Raw genomic sequence first — 22303 nt, 5'->3', positions numbered from 1 at the left:
CGTCTCCTGCATTGGCAGGCGGATTCTTTACCACTGTACCACCTGGGAAGCCCAGATTTAATTCACAGAAGTTTTAGGCCAGTTGAATTCTCTTTGAATGACAGAAATTAGGTTTTACTTATTTCCTCAGTACCTTTACAAAATTAACCATGTAACAGAATTTTGTTGGATCATGGGAACAAAGGAAATGAGTAAGTTAGAAATGAATCCAAAATAAGACATGAGGGATGGAACCATCTGCTACAGGCTTCCCAGGTGGCTCAGAGGTAGAGAATCTGTCTGCCAATGCAGAAGATGAAGGAGATGCAGATTCAATCCCTGAGTCAGGAATTCCCCTGGAGGAGGAAATGGCAACCCACTCCAGTATTCTTGCCTGAAGAATACCATGGACAGAGGAGCCTGGCGGGCTACCGTTCAGGGATCACAAACAATCCAGCACGATTAAGCAACTGAGCATGCATACACCATCTGCTATAGGTAAGTCTCTAAGATTCACTTATGACAGGAACTACTGTTTCATAAATTCCCTGATGCTCAAAGATCTACAGTCATAGAAAAGCAGACCCATCAAATTTTAATTATATACAATTTCTCTACATTTATACAGATCTAGTCTTAGCATTTGATTATGAGAAACTACAAATTTTATTAGTAATCTAAAGATAAAAGGTCAAAGTCGCTCAGTCTGTCCAACACTTTGCGACCCCCTGGACTGTAGCCTACCATGCTCCTCTGTCCATGGAATTCTCCAGGCCACAATACTGGAGCGGGAAAACATTCCCTTCTCCAGGGGACTTTCCCTACCCAGGAATCGAACCGGGGTCTCCTGCACTGAAGGCGGATTCTTTGCCAGCTGAGCTACCGGGGAAGCCCATTTGAAAGGTAATATGAACACTTTAGATTGTTGAAAAATGTAACAGTCCTATATTTTAAACAATACACAAGACTGAGATATATTGTGCAAGATGACATCTGATGGACAGCAGTTTAATCAACATTAAACTAAATGATCAACAAGTAATAAGACAAACTGATAGCGTGTGTTTCTTGATATGATACAATGGGAAGTAACAATATCACTTGCATAATATTCTTATCAAACACTTTAACTTGAATCTTATCATGAGGAAACCATCAGAAAAATCCAGATTATAAAATATTCCTAAGGACATTCAACTGGTGACTTGAATTCTTTTAAGATGTCATGAAACAAAGCAAAAAGGGGCAAAAAATACGGAAAACAGTATGAATGTTCTACAAAGAACTAAAAACAGAACTACCATATGCTCCAGCAATTCCACTTCTGGGAATATATCCGAAGAAAACAAAAGCATTAATTTGAAAAGATGTTTGTGTACACTCACCCCCAATGTGCACTATTATTTACAATAGCTAAAGATATGGAAGCAATCTAAGTGTCCATCAACAGATAGATGAATGGATAAAGAAGATGCATACACACACACACACACACACAATGGAATGCTACTCAGCCATAAAAAAGAATGACATTTGGCCAACTGCAACAACACAGATGGACCTACAAGGTATTAGGCTAAGTGAAATAAGTCAGACAAAGACAAATACTGTGTGTTACTACTTACATGTGGAAACTAAAAACTAAAACAAATGAATCAATATAACAAAACAGAAAGGCTCAGAGAGGACATACTAGCAGTTACTCCAGAGGGGAGAAATCCAAGATGGGGGGTCAGAGATTAAGAGGTACAAACTACTGTGTATAAGAATAAATAAGCTACAAGGGATAACAGCTAATATTTCATAATAACACTAAATGGAGTATCTATAAAAATTTTGAATCACTATGTTGTACACCAGAAACTAATATTGTAAATCAATTATAATTCAATCTAAAATAAGAAAGAAAAAAATAAGAAAAACAAAACTAAAGAAACATGAAAACCACACGCAATATATAATACTTAACTGGACCCTGGATCAAGAATTAAAAAAATAAACAGGTACACTATAAAAGTCACACTGGAAATAACTGGAAGAATATAGATTCTATTTGTAGTAATATTAAATTGCCTGGATATGATCATGATACTGTGATTACACAAGATTATGTACCTGTTCTCAGGATAAACATTCTAAACTAATTAAGGGCAAAGTATCACAATGTTTACAAATTACTTTCTAATAACATATCCAGTTAATGTAATCATCAATATTTTGCAGTATTACTCTTCTCTCCTTTTCTCTCATATGTATATATACACAGATGCAAAGTTATACAACTGATGGATCTAGATTAAGGGTATAAAGATAGTCACTATGTTAATACTATTTTTTCCACTTTTTTCAAGCTATACTTTTGTAAATAAAGAGTTGGGGAAATCAACAAACGAATGGACAAACAAAATGTGATACACACACACACACAATTCAAATATTAGTCAACCTTAATAAGGAAGAAATTCTGATTCATGTTACAACAAAGATGAACTTTGAAGACATCATTCGAAGCAAAACAAACTAATCACAAAATTTTGTAATTCCATTTAGATGGTGTATTTAGAATAGTGGGCTTCCCTGGTGGCTTAGAGGTTAAAGCATCTGCCTGGAATGTAGGAGACCCGGGTTCTATCCCTGGTCTTAGATCCCTTGATTTAGAATAGTCAAATTGATAAAAACAAAAAGTAGAATGGTGGTCACCAGGGGTTGGGAAGAGGGGGGAATTGAGAATTGTTATTTTATAATAGAATTTCAGTGTTTCAGCTCTAGATATTGGTTACACAACAATATGAATATCCTTATAAAACCTAACTATACACTTAAAAACTGTTAACATGGTAAACTTTACGATGTATTTTCTACCACAATTAAAATTAAAGTTTTTAAAAGTTGGGGGAAATATTAGAATCCAGCTGAACTAGCATTATTCTTAATAATTATCATTATCTAGTAACATTATAAGTTAAATGGGCTTTTGTGTACAAGATTGAGAACATAGACCCTATAATAACATTCTTTTGGAAAAATATGTTCAATTTATTAATAACTTCCCATATTTATGTGAGCCTCCAAAGAAAACAACTTGAAAATGTGGATCATATATTTTTCTTTTGCTACTGCTAATAGCAATGTTTCTAAACAAGAGCATTCTAGCATTTTGGAAACCACAATTCATTGTTACATAGGAGTCTAACATTCAAGACCCTCACCTACTAATTGCCAGTAATTCCCACAAATAATTCTTGGTTGAAAACTATAGCTCTTTATAAAGAACTAGAATTGAATCAGGTGCCCAAGTGCTATTAAACGTGTTGTTGTTGTTGCTATTCAGTTGCTCAGTTGTGTCTGACTCTTTGCGACCCCATGGACTACAGCACGCCAGGCCTCCCTGTCCATCACCAACTACCAGAGTTTGCTCAAACTCATGTCCATTGAGTCGGTGACGACATCCAACCATCTCATCCTCTGTCATCCCCTTCTCCTCCTGCCTTCAATCTTTCCCAGCATCAGGGTCTTTTATAATGAGTCAGCTCTTCACATCAGATCGCCAAAGTATTGGAGCTTCAGCATCAGTCTTCCCAATGAATATTCAGGACTGATTTCCTTTAGGATGGGCTGGTTTGATCTCCTTGCAGTTCAAGGAATCTCAAGAGTCTTCTCCAACATCACAGTTCAAAAGCATCAATTCTTTGGCCCTCAGCCTTCTTTATAATCCAACTCTCATATCCATACATGACTACTGGAAAAATCATAGCTGTGACTATACGGATCTTTGTCAGCAAAGTAATGTCTCTGCTTTTTAATATGCTGTCTAGGTTTGTCATTGTTTTTCTTCCAAGGAGCAGGCATCTTTAAATTTCATGGCAGCAGTCAACAACTGCAGTGATTTTGGAGCCCAAGAAAACAAAGCCTCTCACTGTTTCCATGGTTTCCCCATCTATTTGCCATGAAGTAATGGGGCCAGATGCCATGATCTTCATTTTCTGAATGTTGAGTTTTAAGCCAGCTTTTTCATTCTCCTCTTTCACTTTCATCAAGAGACTCTTCAGTTCCTCTTTGCTTTCTGCCATAAGAATGGTGTCAGCTGCATATCTGAGGCTACTTCTCCCAGCAATCTTGATTTCAGCTTGTGATTCATCTAGCCTGGTATTTCGCATGATGTACCCTGCATATAAGTTAAACAAGCATGGTGACAATATACAGTCTTGACATACTCTCTTTCCCAGTTCTGAACCAGTCCATTGTTCCATGTCCGGTTCTAAGTGTTGCTTCTTGACCTGCATACAGATTTCTCAGGAGGTGGTAAAGTGGCCTGGTATTCCCATCTCTCTAAGAATTTTCCACAGTTTGTTGTGATCCAAACAAAGGCTTCAACGTAGTCAATGAAGCAGATGTTTTCTGAAATTCTCTTGCTTTTTCTATGATCCAGTGGATGTTAGCAATTTGATCTCTGGTTCCTCTGCCTTTTCTAAATCAAGTTTGAACATCTGCAAGTTCTCAGTTCATGTACTGGTAAAGCCTAGCTTGAAAGATTTTGAACATTACCTTGCTAGCATGTGAGATGAGTGCAACTGTATGGTAGTATGAACATTCTTTGGCATTGCCCTTCTTTGGGATTGGAATGAAAACTGACCTTTTCCAGTCCTGTGGCCACTAATGAGTTTTCCAAATTTGCTGAAATTTTGAGGGCAGCACTTTAATGGCATCATCTTTTGGGATCTGAAATAGCTCAGCTGGAACTCCATCACCTCCACTAGCTTTGTTCACAGTGATGCTTTCTAAGGCCTACTTGACTTCACACTCCAGGATGTCTGGCTGTAGGTGAGTGATCACACCATTGTGGTTATCCAGGTCATTAGGATCTTTTTTGTATAATTCTTCTGTGTATTCGTGCCACCTCTTCTCTTAATATCTTCTGCTTCTTTATGGCCATACCATTATGCATGTAGCTAACTACTTTCAATTACTTAATAAAAAGAAATAGAGGGCAGATTGACAAATGAAAATTGAAACATCCTTAGGAAAATTTAAGTAACATTTACAGGGTATTGTTATAAAAGATTAAAATTTACGTCACAGGACTCACAAGAATTCTTTTAATTCATTTCAGATATTCAAACATGTGCTGAAAACTTATTAACTAATACCAGCTATTAATCTAGGTGCAATGGAAAGACAGAGACATAAAAATTAGAATATAGATACACCATAGTCTAATAGAAAAAAGAATAACAAATAATTACACAATAAGAAACTACAATTAAAAAAAGGTTGAATTTGTTTCCTTTTTAATTTTTATTAAAAAATTTTAAACTTAATTAAATAAGGAAACTGGAATACAGTCTTTGAAAGCAAAGTATATATTTTTACTTACTGGGTTGAAGGAATACTATTTATCAGTAGTTCCTTTTGCTGACACTACCAAGTAGCTGACAAATTTTCTTTTATTCTGAAACTGAAATGTTGACTTTCCTATCAGGATTTGTTTGCTAATCCTTCAGTTACCTTTTAACTTGTTTATAGACCATTATACTATAATGGTAAAAAGAGGTAAAAAGACTAAGAGAGACTTAAAAAAAAAAAAAACTAACCTGTGAGTTATTAATGACATGATTAGCCTCTAGTTGAATAGTAAATGTAACACCAAGTTCTGATGAAAAGGATTTCATTGGTGATAATGTCCCAGATGTCAAAATGATTGTCCAAACCTTGCCATTAATATCTGAAAAGGCCTACAAGGAAACAACATTAAATACATAAAATCATTTTTAAAAAGTCAAACAAATTTACTTAATAGTTGTTACTGAGCAAGAAGAATTCTTATTTACAGCACGATAAGCTTACCACAGCTGGATTTAAGCACCAAAAATGTAGTGCATGAACTGCTGCTTTCTGCCGTGAACGCTTCTTATTTTTTGATAGAATCAAGAACCCATTTTTATCTGTAGTATCAGTCTGATTTATCCAAGAGTAAGTCTGTTGAATAGCAACTTTATAATCATCTGCAAATCTAAATGAAAATGGCATTTAAATGGCAGAACTTTAGATAACACTGTCTCCCACCAACAACTCATACCACTAAACTCAGTAATTCTGACAGAAAGTAAATCATTAAACCTTAGGGTCAATCCACCCTTACAGAGTTTATGCATCATCTAACCATCCACCCTTTATCACTTCTCATCCCTATGTTCAGACATTACATAAATCATAGCAAAGCCAGGATTAAAATCCAAGCCTCCTAACTCCTACTTCAAAGCTCTCTACATTCTATGTTACATCATTAGTTATAAAATAGTTAACAGTATTATTGTTTAAAAAAAACAGCTAAAGAGAGGGTTAAACTTTTTTATTGCATTAGAAAACAGAAATATAATTTCTACTGAAATTTAGGAAACTTTAAAATGTGATCTCAGTCTTCATTTATTTTTTTTAATTTATTTATTTTTAATTGAAAGATAATTGCTTTACCATATTGTGTTGGTTTCTACCAAACATCAACAAGAATCAGCCATAGGTTTACCTATGTCCCCTCCCACGTGAACATCCCTTTCATCTATTCTTAATGAAAGTACTAAATTATATGATCTCTGTAATCTGATACAGTTTATAAATTCTCTCCATAAGAGGCTATAAACCTAAGCTTAAATAGAATAAAATTTGGTATTCTCTACCATGTCCTCACAATAATACTGGCTGCTAATTTTACCCTCAGAGAGAAAGTCCAAGTCAGGAACCTTGTACTAGGTGGAGAGAATTTTATAAAAATACTGGGGGTGAGGGACTTCCCAGGTGGTCCAGTGATTAAGACTCTCAGCTTCCAATGGAGGGGACGTGAGTTTGTCCCCTGGTTGGGGAACACAAATTCCACAGGCCATGGGGGCGTGGTAAAAAAAAAATTCCTGGGAGCTAAAAATTACAAAACTCTCTTAGAAGAAAACAGAGCAGAAATCTTCATGACATCCTATTTGGCCATTGTTAACTGGATACAAAAAACATAAGCAACAAAAGAAAAAAAAATCAATAAGTTGAATTTCATTAATATTTAAACACTTTTGTGCATCAAAGAATACTATCAAGAGAGTGAAAAGATTACACACAGAATAGGAAAAAATATTTGTAAAGTATATATCTGAAACAGAATTAATATGCAGAATAACTCTTCAGTCCAGTTCAGTTCAGTTCAGTCGCTCAGTCGTGTCCGACTCTCCGCGACCCCATGAATCACAGCACGCCAGGCCTCCCTGTCCATCACCAACTCCCGGAGTTCACTCAAACTCATGTCCATCGAGTCGGTGATGCCATCCAGCCATCTCATTCTCCGTCGTCCCCTTCTCCTCCCGCCCCCAACCTTTCCCAGCATCAGAGTCTTTTCCAGTGAGTCAACTCGTCGCATGAGGTGGCCAAAGTATTGCAGTTTCAGCTTTAGCATCAGTCCCTCCAATGAACATCCAGGATTGATCTCCTCTAGAATGGACTGGTTGGATCTCCTTGCAGTATAAGGGACTCTCAAGAGTCTTCTCCAACACCACAGTTCAAAAGCATCGATTCTTCGGCGATCAGCCTTCTTCACAGTCCAACTCTCACATCCATACATGACCACGGGAAAAACCATTGCCTTGACTAGACGGACCTTGGTTGGCAAAGTAATGTCTCTGCTTACAACTCAACAAACAACAAAATCCCTTCAAAAATGGACGAAGGATCTGAGCAGACACTTCTCCAATGAAAATATAGAAATGGACAATAAGCTCATGAAAAAATGATCAACATCTCTAGTCATTAGCGAAGTGTAAATCAAAACACTTTATACTCATTAAGATGGTTATTATAAAAAAAAAAAACAGAAAATAACAAGTACTGACAAGGATCGGAGAAGGCAATGGCAAGCCACTCCAGTACTCTTGCCTAGAAAATCCCATGGACAGAGGAGCCTGGTGGGCTACAGTCCATGGGGTCGCTACTAGTCGGACAAGACTGAGCAACTTCACTTTCACTTTTCACTTTCACACGTTGGAGAAGGAAATGGCAACCCACTCCAGTGTTCTTGCCTGGAGAATCCCAGGGATGGCGGAGCCTGGTGGGCTGCCGTCCATGGGGTCGCACAGAGTCGGACACGACTGAAGTGACTTAGCAGCAGCAGCAGCAACTGACAAGGATTGTGGAGAAATTGGGAACTCCTGTGCATCATTATCCCACTCCAGTATTCTTGCCTGGAGAATCCCAGGGACGGGGGAGCCTGGTGGGCTGCTGTCTATGGAGTAGCACAGAGTCGGACACAACTGAAGTGACTTAGCAGCAGCAGCAGCAGCAGTGCATCATTATGTGAATCTAGAATGTGCAGCTGCTATGAAAAATAGTACGGTGGCTCTTAAAAAAGTTAGATCAGAATCACCATAAATTCTGCAATTCTATTCCTAGGTGTGTACCCAGAATTGAAAACATGGACTCAAAACAGATACTAGTACATCAGTGTTCACTGCAGCATGATTCACAATAGACAAAAAGTAGAAACAATAACAAACGGCCACCAATATAAAAATGGATAAGCAAAATATGGCATATACACACAATAGAATATTATTCAGCCATAAAAAGGAATGATGTATGTTATAACATGCATTAACCTTAAAAACATTATACTACATGATTCCATGTACAGGAGACACCAAAAAGGGCAAATCCATAGAGATGAAAGTAGGACAGAGGTTACCAAAGGCTATGGAGCTAGAGAAATGGAAGATACTGTTTCATGGGTGTAGAGTTCCTGTTTGGGATGATGAAAAAGTTCTGGAAACTGACAGTGGTGATAGTTGCACAACCATGTGACCATAGTTAATGCTATTAAAATGTACACTTAAAATGTTTAAACTGTTCTGTTTTACATTATGTATACGTGCATGCATGCTAAATTGTTGTGTCCGACCCCATGGACTATAGCCTTCCAGGCTATTCTGTCCATGGGATTCTCCAGGCAAGAATACTGGAGTAGGTTGCCATGTACTCCTCCAGGGGATCTTCCCGACTCAGGGATTGAACTCATGTCTCTTATGTCTCCTGCATTGGCAGGTGGGTTCTTTACCACTAGCGCCACATGGGAAGCCCTATATTACGTGTGTGTGTGTGTGTTAGTCGCTCAGTCGTGTCTGACTCTGCGACCCCATGGACTGTAGTTCACCAGGCTACAGTGGACTCTGTCCATGGAATTCTCCAGGCAAGAATAGTAGAATGGATTGCTATTTCCTTCTCCAGCAGATTTTCCTGACCCAGAGACGGAACCCAGGTCTCCCACACTGAAGGCAGATTCTTCACCGTCTGAGCCACCAGGATATTTTACCATTAAAAAAAAAAACCCAAAAAAACACTGGAGCCAGGTAGTACTATAACTTAAGGAGTAGTGTGTGGGAAGTTGACTGCTTTCACATTTTATTAAGCAGAGGATTTACGCAATAAGAGAGACTTTCCGACACTGGAAGAAACATATATAAATTATACTTAAATGAAGACTTAAATTTAGTCTCAGAGGATTGTAAATTTAATGCTAAATTAATTAAATGTATTTATTTACTGGTTTCAATACTCATTTTTATTAACAAAAACTAACATCAGTTGACTCTGTGCCAGTAAGAGCAATATTTATACCACTTGTTTATCATTATCTCATGTACACACAAAAAATTACTAGCAAGCACCCAGTAAGGCTAATATTTTTAAAAGGAAGAATACAGACCAGATATCTTTACTTACCTGCTATTTTGCCTAAAAAGATAGTCAAGCACCATAAAAAGTCCTTTGAGCATTATTTGAGTTGAAGCACTAATAATAGGTATTTCTCTTGCCTCCTCTTTGCCATGAATTGATGGGACTTTTTCTTCTTTTTGAAGAACAGCAGAAAAATGTCCCTGTAAGAAATTACCACGTTAAGTGTACTGGTTAGGGGTGGGGGAGGGAAAAGAGAGGAAAAGGAAAATTCTTAAAACTGTTAATAAAACCCAAATGAAATATAATTGAAATTTTAGTCAAATATTAATATGCAAGTGCTAACAATGTATTCTGAATTCCCATATATTCTCAAATCCTCTTCAAAGACATTTAAATAAGAAGTTACACATTTAGAAATTTCATTATTTCTTCGGGCAATTAGAGTTTTATTCAGTGCCCTTCAAAAGCAATGGGCTAAACAAAAATGTACAAAATGGTTTCTAAAAAGCTTAAAAATCTGATATGCAACCTAAGTCCCCGAATTACCTCCAGGGAGTACGCCTATGCTAAGAATCATGACTACGTGAAAAGCAAAATTTTAAAAAAAAAAAGAAAGAATACATGCTAAATACAAAATGTATGCTAACTGGCTCATTAGTGATTATATGGCTTATACGTTCAAATACAGACAGAAGTGTGGACATTAAGATAAATTTCCCACACTGTGAAAGAGAAAACTCTGAATACTGAAACAATAAAAGATACTGGTAACAACTCTGATGTTTGACAATAAAAGCTGTGCTCAATGAAAATAAAACAGGGAAATAGGATAAATAAGACATGCCAGGTAACCCAGCAGTAAAGACTCGCTTGCTAATACAGGAGATGCAAGAGACTCAGGTTTGATCCCTGAGTTAGGAAGATTCCCTGGAGTAGAAAATGGCACCCCACTGAAGTGTTCTTGCCTGGAAAATTCCATGGGCAGACGAGCCTGGTGGGCTACAATCGATGGGGTTGCAAAGAGTTGGACAAGCCTGAGCAATTGAGCAATGCAATACAATCAATGAAAATAAAACAGGGAAATGGGATAAATAAGACAAAATTTCAAAATCCAGATATAATGTGAAATAATACACATTTATAAAGTAAAATTAGTCTCTGCTGAACAAAACATTAAAGGATACGAAAAAGTTTCTTTACTTTTATTTTATTTTGCCAGACTTTAAACTTTTTATTCTGTATTGGGGTATAGTGATTAACAACACTGTGGTAGTTTCAGGTGACAGTGAAGGAACTCAGCCATACATATACATGTCTCCAATCTGCCCCCAAACCCCACTCCCATCCAGGCTGGCACATAAAATTGAGCACAGTTCCATGTGCTATACAATAGGTCCTTGCAAAAATATTTTTCAAAAATAAAGAACAACAAAAAAATAACATGAGCTTGAAGAATTCAACAGTACAAATTATTAACAAAAGACAAGTACTAATTTGTTCTTTAAAAAAAAAAAAAAATCAAGTTCTCTGAGAAACACCTTACATGAAAGCTACTGTTCCTCTCCAACACCGGCAGACAACTGGCAATTTACTTCATAAAGCTACATAATTTCTGAACTCCTGACAATAAGGCACTGTAGTAAAAAATAAAAGGACTGAATGAAATTCTATCTACTAAACCATGAGACAACTCCAAGGCTATCTCTGGCTAGGTTGCCTAAACAATGATAGCTAGGTTTATAGATAAATAGCTGCTGCTGCTGCTGCTAAGTCGCTTCAGTCGTGTCTGACTCTGTGCAACCCCATAGACGGCAGCCCACCAGGCTCCCCCGTCCCTGGGATTCTCCAGGCAAGAACACTGGAGTGGGTTGCCATTTCCTTCTCCAGTGCATGAAAGTGAAAAATGAAAGTGAACTCACTCAGTCATGTCCGACTCTTAGTGACCCCATGGACTGCAGCCTACCAGGCTCCTCCGTCCATGGGATTTTCCAGGCAAGAGTACTGGAGTAGGTTGCCATTGCCTTCTCCGATAGATAAATAGAAAACTAAGCAAATGGGGAAACACACACTTACAGGTAACTATTACTTCATAGTAAAACTAGAATTGTATTAAAATTTAATCAAGCAAATTACATGATATTACTATCATGAACTATGATAACAAATAACATGATGACATGCACAGTGAATATTATATAATTATGCTGAGAAAATGGAGAGAGAAGAAAGGGGAAGAAGATGGGAGGAAAACGAAACAGAGGGAGGGACAGAGAGGAAAAGAGAGGAGGTATGTGTGTGTGTGTGGGGGTGTTTCTGAAAGAGAGAGAGAAAGTGTGTGTGTAAAGGAGCTGAATCCTCACCTTACTTAATGGGAATTCAATAGAGAATATCAAAAACTGAAAACTGAAAAGTAGCTAAATCTACATGTTATTTAGAAAATTGGGGTTAATTTTCAGAGAAAGTCACTACAAGAATTAAAAGAGCCACTGAGAAGTGAAAATTGGGAGTGGGGCAGATGAATGCTTTTCTTGATAGTACTAATTGACTTTTTAAAAAATTTACTTATTTTATTTAATTGGAGGACAATCACTTCACAACACTGACTTTTAAATTATGTTCACACATTACTGTGGTAAAAATTAACTTCTAAACAATTCAATAATCACAATGATGAATTTCTTAGGATCAAAGGAAATTTCCCTAACCTAATTTTAAAATAAGTAAAAGCACTAGTACATCTATGAAATGAGAAAAAATATTTGCAAATCATACATCCAATACGTTGTTCATATCCAGAATACAGAAAGGACTTAAACAATCAACAATAAAAGACAACTCAATTTCAGAATGGGCAAAGAATTTGAATACAGATTTCTCCAAAGATATATTAATGGCCAATAAGCAGCTGAAAAACCGTTTGCCATTATGAGTCATTAGGGAAAAGAAAAGAAAATCATCTTGAGATATCACTGCATTCTTCCTATGAAGATTATAATAAAAGAGATATGAAAACAAGTGTTGGTGAGAACGCAGAAAAAATGAGAATCCTTGTACATGGCTGATGGGGTTGTAAAATGGTACAGTCCCTATGGAAAAGTTTGGCAGTTCCTTAGAAAGTTAAACACAGTTACTTTGTGGACCAGGAATTTTACTCTTAAGTATATACCAAACAGAACTGAAAATATATGTCTGCACAAAAATCTGTGTGTGAATGGTCATAGTTTCATTGTTTATAACAGTCAAAAAGTAGAAACTGATAAGGGATAAACAAAATACAGTACATTCATAAAATGTAAAATTATTTGGAAATAAAAAGGAAAGAAGTATTGACACATGCTACAATATAGATGAACCCTGAACACATCATGCAAAGTGAAAGAAGGCAGTCACAAGAACAGGGAGATTCACAGAAACAAAAGTGGATTAGAGGTTTTCAGGATTTGGGGTAAGAACAAATGGGAATGACTACTGACGGGTATAAGATTTCTTTCTGAGGTGACAAAAATATTCCGAAATGAGACAGCAATGATACTTGCATAATTCTGTGACTACAGGAAAAACCACTGAATTGCATATTCTAAAGGGTAAATTTTATGGCATGTGAAATATATCTCAAATCAATTACCATTTTTATATACTGATAAGAATCAGAAAAAGCAATTTTTGAATTATACCATTTGAAAAAGAAATAGAAATTTTATAACTTCTCAGGAATAAATCTAACGAAAAGTAAATAAGGCTTTTAAAAATTACAAAATTATACTGAAAGATATATAGAGATAATAAATGATTAAAACTATATCTTGTTCATGAATGAAGAACTTCATACTGTAATATGACAATTCTTTCTAAATTAATATATATATTTAATGCAATTACAGTCAAACTTCCAACTGATTTGTTCATAGACATTTATAAGCTCATTCTAAAATTCATCACCAGATGGTCAACACCGAAATCAGATAGATTATACTCTTTGCAGGGAAAGATAGAGAAGCTCTATACAGTCAGAAAAAACAAGACCAGGAGATGACTGTGGCTCAGATCATGAACTCTTTATTGCCAAATTCAGACTGAAATTGAAGAAAGTAGGGAAAACCACTAGACCATTCAAGTATGACCTAAATTAAATCCCTTATTATTATACAGTGGAAGTGAGAAATGGAACTTACGGGACTAGATCTGATAGACAGAGTGCCTAATGAACTATGGACGGAGGTTCGTGACATTGTACAAGAGATGGGGATCAAGACTAAACCATGGAAGAGAAATGCAAAAAGGCAAAATGGCTCTCTGAGGCGGCCTTACAAATAGCTGTGAAGAAAAGAGAAGCGAAAAGCAAAGGAGAAAAGGAAAGATATAAGCATCTGAATGCAGAGTTCCAAAGAATAGCAAGAAGAGATAAGAAAGTCTTCCTCAGCAATCAATTCAAAGAAAGAGAGGAAAACAACAGAATAGGAAAGACTAGAGATCTCTTCAAGAAAATTAGAGATACCAAGGGAACATTTCATGCAAAGATGGGCTCAATAAAGGACAGAAATGGTACGGACCTAACAGAAGCAGAAGATATTAAGAAGAAGTGGGAAGAATACACAGAAGAACTGTACAAAAAAGATCTTCACGACCCAGATAATCATGATGGTGTGATCACTCACCTAGAGCCAGACATCCTGGAATGTGAAGTCAAGTGGGCCTTAGAAAGCATCACGACGAACAAAGCTAGTGGAGGTGAGGGAATTCCAGTTGAGCTATTTCAAATCCTGAAAGATGATGTTGTGAAAGTGCTGCACTCAATATGTCAGCAAATATGGAAAACTCAGCAGTGGCCACGGGACTGGAAAAGGTCTGTTTTCATTCCAATCCCAAAGAAAGGCAATGCCAAAGAATGCTCAAACTACCGCACAACTGCACTCATCGCACACGCTAGCAAAGTAATGCTCATATTCTCCAAGCCAGGCTTCAGCAATACGTGAACCATGAACTTCCAGATATTCAAGCTGGTTTTAGAAAAGGCAGAGGAACCAGAAATCAAATAGCCAACATCTGCTGGATCATGGAGAAAGCAAGAGAGTTCCAGAAAAACATCTAGTCCTGCTTTATTGACTACGCCAAAGCCTTTGACTGCATGGATCACAATAAACTGTGGAAAATTCTTCAAGAGATAGGAATACCAGACCACCTGACCTGCCTCTTGAGAAACCTGTATGCAGGTCAGGAAGCAACAGTTAGAACTGGACATGGAACAACAGACTGGTTCCAAATAGGAAAAGGAGTACGTCAAGGTTGTATATTGTCACCCTGCTCATTTAACTTATATGCAGAATACATCATGAGAAACGCTGGGCTGGAAGAAGCACAAGCTGGAATCAAGATTGCTGGGAGAAATATCAATAACCTCAGATATGCAGATGACACCACCCTTATGGTAGAAAATGAAGAGGAACTAAAAATCCTCTTGATGAAAGTGAAAGAGAAGAGTGAAAAAGTTGACTTAAAGCTCAACATTCAGAAAACTAAGATCATGGCATCAGGTCCCATCACTTCATGAGAAATAGATGGGGAAACCGTGGAAACAGTGTCAGACTTCATTTTTTTGGGCTCCATCCAAAATCACTGCAGATGCTGACTGCAGCCAGGAAATTAAAAGATGCTTACTACTTGGAAGGAAAGTTATGACCAACCTAGATGGCATAATAAAAAGCAGAGACATTACTTTGCCAACAAAGGTCCGTCTAGTCAAGGCTATGGTTTTTCCAGTGGTCATGTATGGATGTGAGAGTTGGACTGTGAAGAAAGCTGAGTGTCAAAGAATTGATGCTTTTGAACTATGGTACTGGAGAAGACTCTTGGACTACAAGGAGATCCAACCAGTCCATCCAAAGGAGATCAGTACTGGGTGTTCATTGGAAGGACTGATGCTGAAGCTGAAACTCCAATACTTTGGCCACCTCATGTGAAGAGCTGACTCACTGGAAAAGACTGTGATGCTGGGAGGGATTGGGGGCAGGAGGAGAAGGGGACGACAGAGGATGAAATGGCTGGGCGGCATCACCGACTTGATGGACATGAGTTTGGGTAAACTTCCGGAGTTGGTGATGGACAGGGAAGCCTGGTGTGCTGCGATTCATGGGGTCACAAAGAGTCAGACACGACTGAGCGACTGAACTGAACTGAAAATTCCAATGGCAGAGTATGGCAATGTACAGCCTGAATCATTCCAAAGGAAAATAATATGAGGAGATATGCCTTATTACCATGCATCAGCACTTTTCTAATGCTATAGTAATTAACAAGTTATATAACTTAGACAAACATGATCAAAGAATACAAGAGTCCAGAAATAAGTTAACACACATATGAAATCAGATATGGGGCAGAAGTGGCATTACAAACCAGAGTGAAATAGATGGATTATGTAGTAAATGATGCTGAGAAAATTCATACAGGAAATAAAATGGACTCTGTACTACACAATATAAACAAATATGACTCCCAGGTGATTGAGAATATTATTAAAAGAAAAAACTTTAACACTCTTAGAAGAAAAATGTCACGAAGGATAAGAAGTAAAACTAAACTCAAATATTACAACTCAGAAAAAACATGGATACATTTGAATGCACTAAAATTTTAAAACTTAAAAAGACATCATAAACAAACCATAGACACAAGAATAATACATGCAACACAATAAGCAATAAATAATTAATATTTAGAATATATAAAGGAAACAGTCAGAAATGTATACAAAGATGTATTTTCAAGGATGTTCATATTAGAACCTTTTCTTATTGGAGGGAAACTGGCAACAATTTATATGTCAAATGCCAGATTAGTCAAATAATTTATAATATGTGCACTCACAAAAATGCTACAGTGCAACTAAAAATAATGTTAAAGAGATTTTATTAAAATAGGAAAGTAGATTTTGAGCACCTAGCAAATTCCACAGAACAACTTCTGAATGCTGGCAGAGGACATCAGGCACCCAGAAAAGCAGCCCATTGTCTTTGAAAGGAGGTAGGACAAAACATAAAAGATAAAAAGAGAGACAAAAGAGGTAGGGTTGGAGATCCGACCTGGGAAGGGAGTCTTAAAAAAGAAAGAAGTTTCCAAACACCAGGAAACACTCTCTCTGGCGGGTCTGTGGCGAGCCTTGGAATCTCAGAGGGCAAAATAACCAGGAGGAAAAATAAATAATTAAAACCCACAGATTACATGCCTAACAGCAACTCCCAGCGGTGCAACAGCCCAGACACTCACATTCCCCACTGGCAAGCAGGGGAGCGATAGGGAGGAGTGGGCAACATTGCTTAGGATAAGGACCAGGCCTGAATGCCCTGAGGGCAATCTGAGCAAACTAGCTTGAGATAGCAACCTGACTGTGGGATAGCTATCCCACAAAAAGCCCTAACTACCGCCAGGTACGCTCACAGAACAAAGGAATGAGCAGAGCTAGCTGGCTGCAGACAAGCCCATCCCCCGCCAGACAGGCAGATGAGGGCAGCCAGAGCCTGAAGGGGGCAATCGAGGCTTCGGAGAAGCATCCTATACCAAACTGCAAGCACACTTCGTTGCTTACCAAGACTTCTTGGGATTCTGGACGGTCGACATCCACCAGGAGGGTCTCAGTCAGAGATCAGCTTCCCAGAAGCGACACACAGCACACCTGAGAAGGCGTGCCCGTTGTACACCCAGAAAACCGAGCAGCTGGGACAGGGGAGGGGATAAGTCGCAGCCTTCAACTGGGGGCGACTACACACGCCAAGGACCTGGTCACCTGAGCTGCTCAGACCTGGGACGGGTGCAAAACACAGGCCCAACCAAGTCTGCACATTTGTGGAGTACCCGAGAACCTGAACATGAGCAGCTTAGACCTGGGAAGTGCAGGCAAACCAGGGCCCATATCGGACAGTTCCCGGCAGAGCAACCTAGAGTCTAAGCAGTGTAGACTGGGAAAACACACACGCCATGAGCGGGGGCAAACCCAGTGTGGTTGAATCACTGTGAACACACGCCAGTGATATTTGTTTGCAGTGTTCCTCCCTCCCCAAAGCACGACTGAACAAGCGAGCCTAAAAAAAAGTGACTACCACCGTGCCCATTGTGTCAGGGTGGAAATTAGACACTGAAGAGACCAGCAAACAGAAGAAGCTAAAATAAACAGAGGGAACCCCTTTGGAAGTGACAGGTGCAATAGATTAAAACGCTGTAGTTAGCACCAACTGCGTAGGAAGGGGCCTACTGACCGTGAGAAGTACAAGCCGGACCAAAGAACTATCTGAAAATGAAGTGACCCCACACTGTCCGCAACAGCTCCAGAGAAAGTCTTAGATATATTTTTACTATTATCATTTTTTAAAGTTTAAAAAAAAATTTATTTTTTATTTTTAAGTCCCCATTATTCCTTTAATTTTCATTTTTATAACCTACTATTACCTTGCAAAAAAAAAAAACCCATTTTTACAGCAAACTTCATATATATATTTTATAATTTCTGTGACTTTGTGGTTTTTTTGTTTTGTTTTGGGTTTTTTTTTTTCAATATTGTATTTTTTAACATCTAACCTCTACTCAAGATTTTTAATCTTTGCTTTTTGGTATTTATTATCAACTTTCTACCTTTAAGAACCCAACCTTCAGTACCCGTTTTTACTTGGGAGCGAGATTACTGGTTAGATTGCTCTCTCCCCCTTTGGACTCTCCTTTTTCTCCACCAGGTTGCCTCTATCTCCTCCCTCCCGCTTCTCTTCTCTACCCAAACTGTGAATCTCTTTGTGTGTTCCGGACTGTGGAGAACACTTAGGGAACTGATTACTGGCTAGCTTGCTCTCTCCCCTATTGATTCCCCCTCTTCTCCTCCTGGCCACGTCTGTCTCCCTCCTCCCTCTTCTCTTCTCTGTGTAACTCCGTGATCCTCTCTGAGGGATCCAGACTGTGGAGAGCACATAAGGAAGTGATTACTAGCTAGCTTGCTCTCTCCCCTATTGATTCCCCCTCTTCTCCTCCTGGCCACCTCTGTCTCCCTCCTCCCTCTTCTGTTCTCCATGTAACTCTGTGAACCTCTGCGGGTGTCCCTCACTGTGGAGCTTTTCACCATTAACCTAGATGTTTTATCATTGGTGCTATATAGATAGACAAGCCCTGAGGCTGCAGTAAGAATAAGTCTAAAACCCAGAGGCAGGAGGCTTAAGTCCAAATCCTGAGAACACCAGAGAACTCCTGACTCCAGGGAACATTAATCGATAGGAGCTCATCAAACGCCTCCATACATATACTGAAACCAAGCACCACCCAAGGGCCAACAAGCTCCAGAGCAAGACATACCATGCAAATTCACCAGCAACACAGGAACATAACCCTGAGCCTCAATATACAGGCTGACCAAAGTCACACCAAACCCACTGACATCTCAAAACTTATTACTGGACACTTCATTGAACTCCAGAAAGAAGAAATCCAGCTCCACCCACCAGAACACCGACACAAGCTTCCCTAACCAGAAAACCTCCACAAGCCACCATCCAACCACACCCACAGCAAGGAACCTCCACAATAAAGAGGAACCACCGACTGGCAGAATACAGAAAGGCCACCCCAAACACAGCAATATAAACAAGATGAAAAGGCAGACAAATACCCAGCAGGTAAAGGAACAGAATAAATGCCCACCAAACCAAACAAAAAAGGAAGAGATAGGGAATCTACCTGATAAAGAATCCCAAATAATGATACTGAATATGATCCAAAATCTTGAAAACAAAATGGAGTTATAGATAAATAGCCTGCACACAAGGATCGAGAAGATGCAAGAAAGGTTTAACAAGGACCTAGAAGAAATAAAAAAGAGTGAATATATAATGAATAATGCAATAAATGAAATAAAAAACACTCTGGAGGGACCCAACAGTAGAATAACTGAGGCAGAAGATAGGATAAGTGAGGTAGAAGATAGAATAGTAGAAATAAATGAAACAGAGAGGAGAAAAGAATTAAAAGAAATGAGGACAACCTCAGAGACCACTGGGACAATGTTAAACACCCCAACATTCGAATCATAGGAGTCCCAGAAGAAGACGACAGAAAGAAAGACCATGAGAAAATACTTGAGGAGATAATAGTTGAAAACTTACCTAAAATGGGGAAGGAAATAATCACCCAAGTCCAAGAAACCCAGAGAGTCCCAAACAGGATAAACCCAAGGCGAAATATCCCAAGGCACATATTAATCAAATTAACAAAGATCAAACACAAAGAACAAATATTAAAAGAGGTAAGGGAAAAACAACAAACAACACACAAGGGGAGTCCCATAAGGATAACAGCTGATCTTTCAATAGAAACTCTTCAGGCCAGGAGGGAACAGCAGGACATACTTAAAGTGATGAAAGAAAATAAACTACAGCCCAGATTACTGTACCTAGCAAGGATCTCATTCAAATATGAAGGAGAAATCAAAAGCTTTACAGACAAGCAAAAGCTGAGAGAATTCAGCACCACCAAACCAGCTCTCCAACAAACGCTAAAGGATCTTCTCTAGGCAGGAAACACAGAAAGAGTGTATAAACTCGAACCCAAAACATTAAAGAAAATGGCAATGAATGGGATAATACTTATCAATGCTGCTACTGCTAAGTCACTTCAGTCATGTCCGACTCTGTGTGACCCCATAGACGGAAGCCCACCAGGTTTCCCCATCCCTGGGATTCTCCAGGCAAGAACACTGGAGTGGGTTGCCATTTCCTTCTCCAATGTGTGAAAGTGAAAGTGAAGTCGCTCAGTAGTGTCCGACCCTTAGCGACCCCATGGACTGCAGCCTACCAGGCTCCTCCATCCATGGGATTTCCTAGGCAAGAGTACTGGAGTGGCTTGCAACTGTAAATGGGTTGAATACCCAACCAAAAGACAAAGACTGGCTGAATGGATACAAAACAAGACCCCTATATATGTTGTCTACAAGAGACCCACCTTGAAACAAGGGACGCATCAGACTGAAAGTGAAGGGCTGGTAAAAGCTATTCTACACAAATAGAGACCAAAAGAAAGCAGGAGTAGCAATACTCATATCAGATAAAATAGACTTTAAAACAAAGGCTGTGATAAGAAACAAAGATGGACACTACATAATGATCAAAGGACCAATCCAAGAAGAAGATAGAACAAATGTAAATATATATGCATCCAACATAGGAGCACCACAATATGTAAGACAAATGCTAACAAGTATGAAAGGGGAAATTAACAATAACACAATAATAGTGGGAGACTTTAATACCCCACTCACACCTACGGATAGATCAAATAAACAGAAAATTAACAAGGAAACATAAACTTTAAATGATACAATAGACCAGTTAGAACCTAATTGATATCTATAGGACATTTCACCCCAAAACAATGAATTTCACCTTTTTCTCAAGCGTACGTGGAACCTTCTCTGGGATAGATCACCTCCTTGGTCATAAATCTAGCCTTGGTAAATTCAAATAATTGAAATAATTCCAAGCATCCTTTCTGACCACAATGCAGTAAGATTAGATGTCAATTACAGGAGAAAAACTATTAAAAATCCCAACATATGGAGGCTGAACAACATGCTGCTGAATAACCAACAAATCACAGGAGAAATCAAAAAAGAAATCAAAATATGCATAGAAATGAATGAAAATGAAAACACAACAACCAAAGACCTATGGGACACTGTAAAAGCAATGCTAAGGGGAGTGTTCATAGCAATACAGGCTTACCTCAAGAAACAAGAAAAAAGTCAAATGAATAACCTAACTCTACACGTAAAGCAATTTGAAAAGGAAAACTTATGAAACCCAGGGTTAGTAGAAGGAAAGAAATCTTAAAAATTAGGTCAGAAATAAATGCAAAAGAAACAAAAGCAATCATAGCAAACATCAACAAAACCAAAAGCTGGTACTTTGAGAAGATAAATGAAATTGACAAACCATTAGCCAAACTCATCAAGGAACAAAGGGAGAAAAATCAAAGCAACAAAATTAGAAATGAAAATGGAGAGATCACAACAGACAACACAGAAATACAAAGGATCATAAGAGACTACTATCAACAACTATATGCAAACAAAATGGACAACTTGGAAGAAATGGACAATTTCTTAGAAAAGTACAACTTGCCAAAATTGAACCAGGAAGAAATAGAAAATCTTAACAGACCCATCACAAGCATGGAAATTGAAACTGTAATCAGAAATCTTCTGACAAGACAAAGCCTAGGACCAGACGGCTTCACAGCTGAATTCTACCAAAAATTTAGAGAAAAGCTAACACCTGTTCTACTCAAACTCTTCCAGAAAATTGCAGAGGAAGGTAAACTTCCAAACTCATTCTATGAGGCCACCATCACCCTGAAACCAAAACCTGACAAAGATGCCACAAAAAAGCAAACTACAGGCCATTATCACTGATGAACATAGATGCAAAAATCCTTAACAAAATTCTAGCAATCAGAATCCAACAACATATTAAAAAGATCATACATCATGGCCAAGTGGGCTTTATCCCAGGAATGCAAGGATTCTTCAATATCTGCAAATCAATCAGTGTAATACACCACATTAATAAATTGAAAAATAAAAGCCAGATGATTATCT

General features: G+C 38.2%; 1 protein-coding gene across 1 annotated transcript in view; it reads right to left on the bottom strand.

Moving 5' to 3' along the window:
* Positions 1 to 22303, bottom strand: part of BRIP1 (BRCA1 interacting DNA helicase 1) — a 211222-nt gene that overhangs the window by 104850 nt on the left and 84069 nt on the right. Inside the window, exons 11-13 of the mRNA XM_055400032.2 lie at positions 9727 to 9881; positions 5824 to 5989; positions 5571 to 5711 (exon numbers count right to left, since the gene is read on the bottom strand). Of these exons, the coding sequence (XP_055256007.1) occupies positions 5571 to 5711; positions 5824 to 5989; positions 9727 to 9881 (462 nt within the window). The remainder of the gene's footprint in view (positions 1 to 5570; positions 5712 to 5823; positions 5990 to 9726; positions 9882 to 22303) is intronic.

This window comes from Moschus berezovskii, chromosome 20, assembly GCF_049115385.1.
Source record: "Moschus berezovskii isolate FMDL1 chromosome 20, NW_MosBer_1.0, whole genome shotgun sequence".
Classification (NCBI taxonomy): Eukaryota; Metazoa; Chordata; class Mammalia; order Artiodactyla; family Moschidae; genus Moschus; species Moschus berezovskii.
The sequence above is the reverse complement of the archived record's forward strand: the minus strand, read 5'-3'. Positions and strand labels throughout refer to the sequence as shown.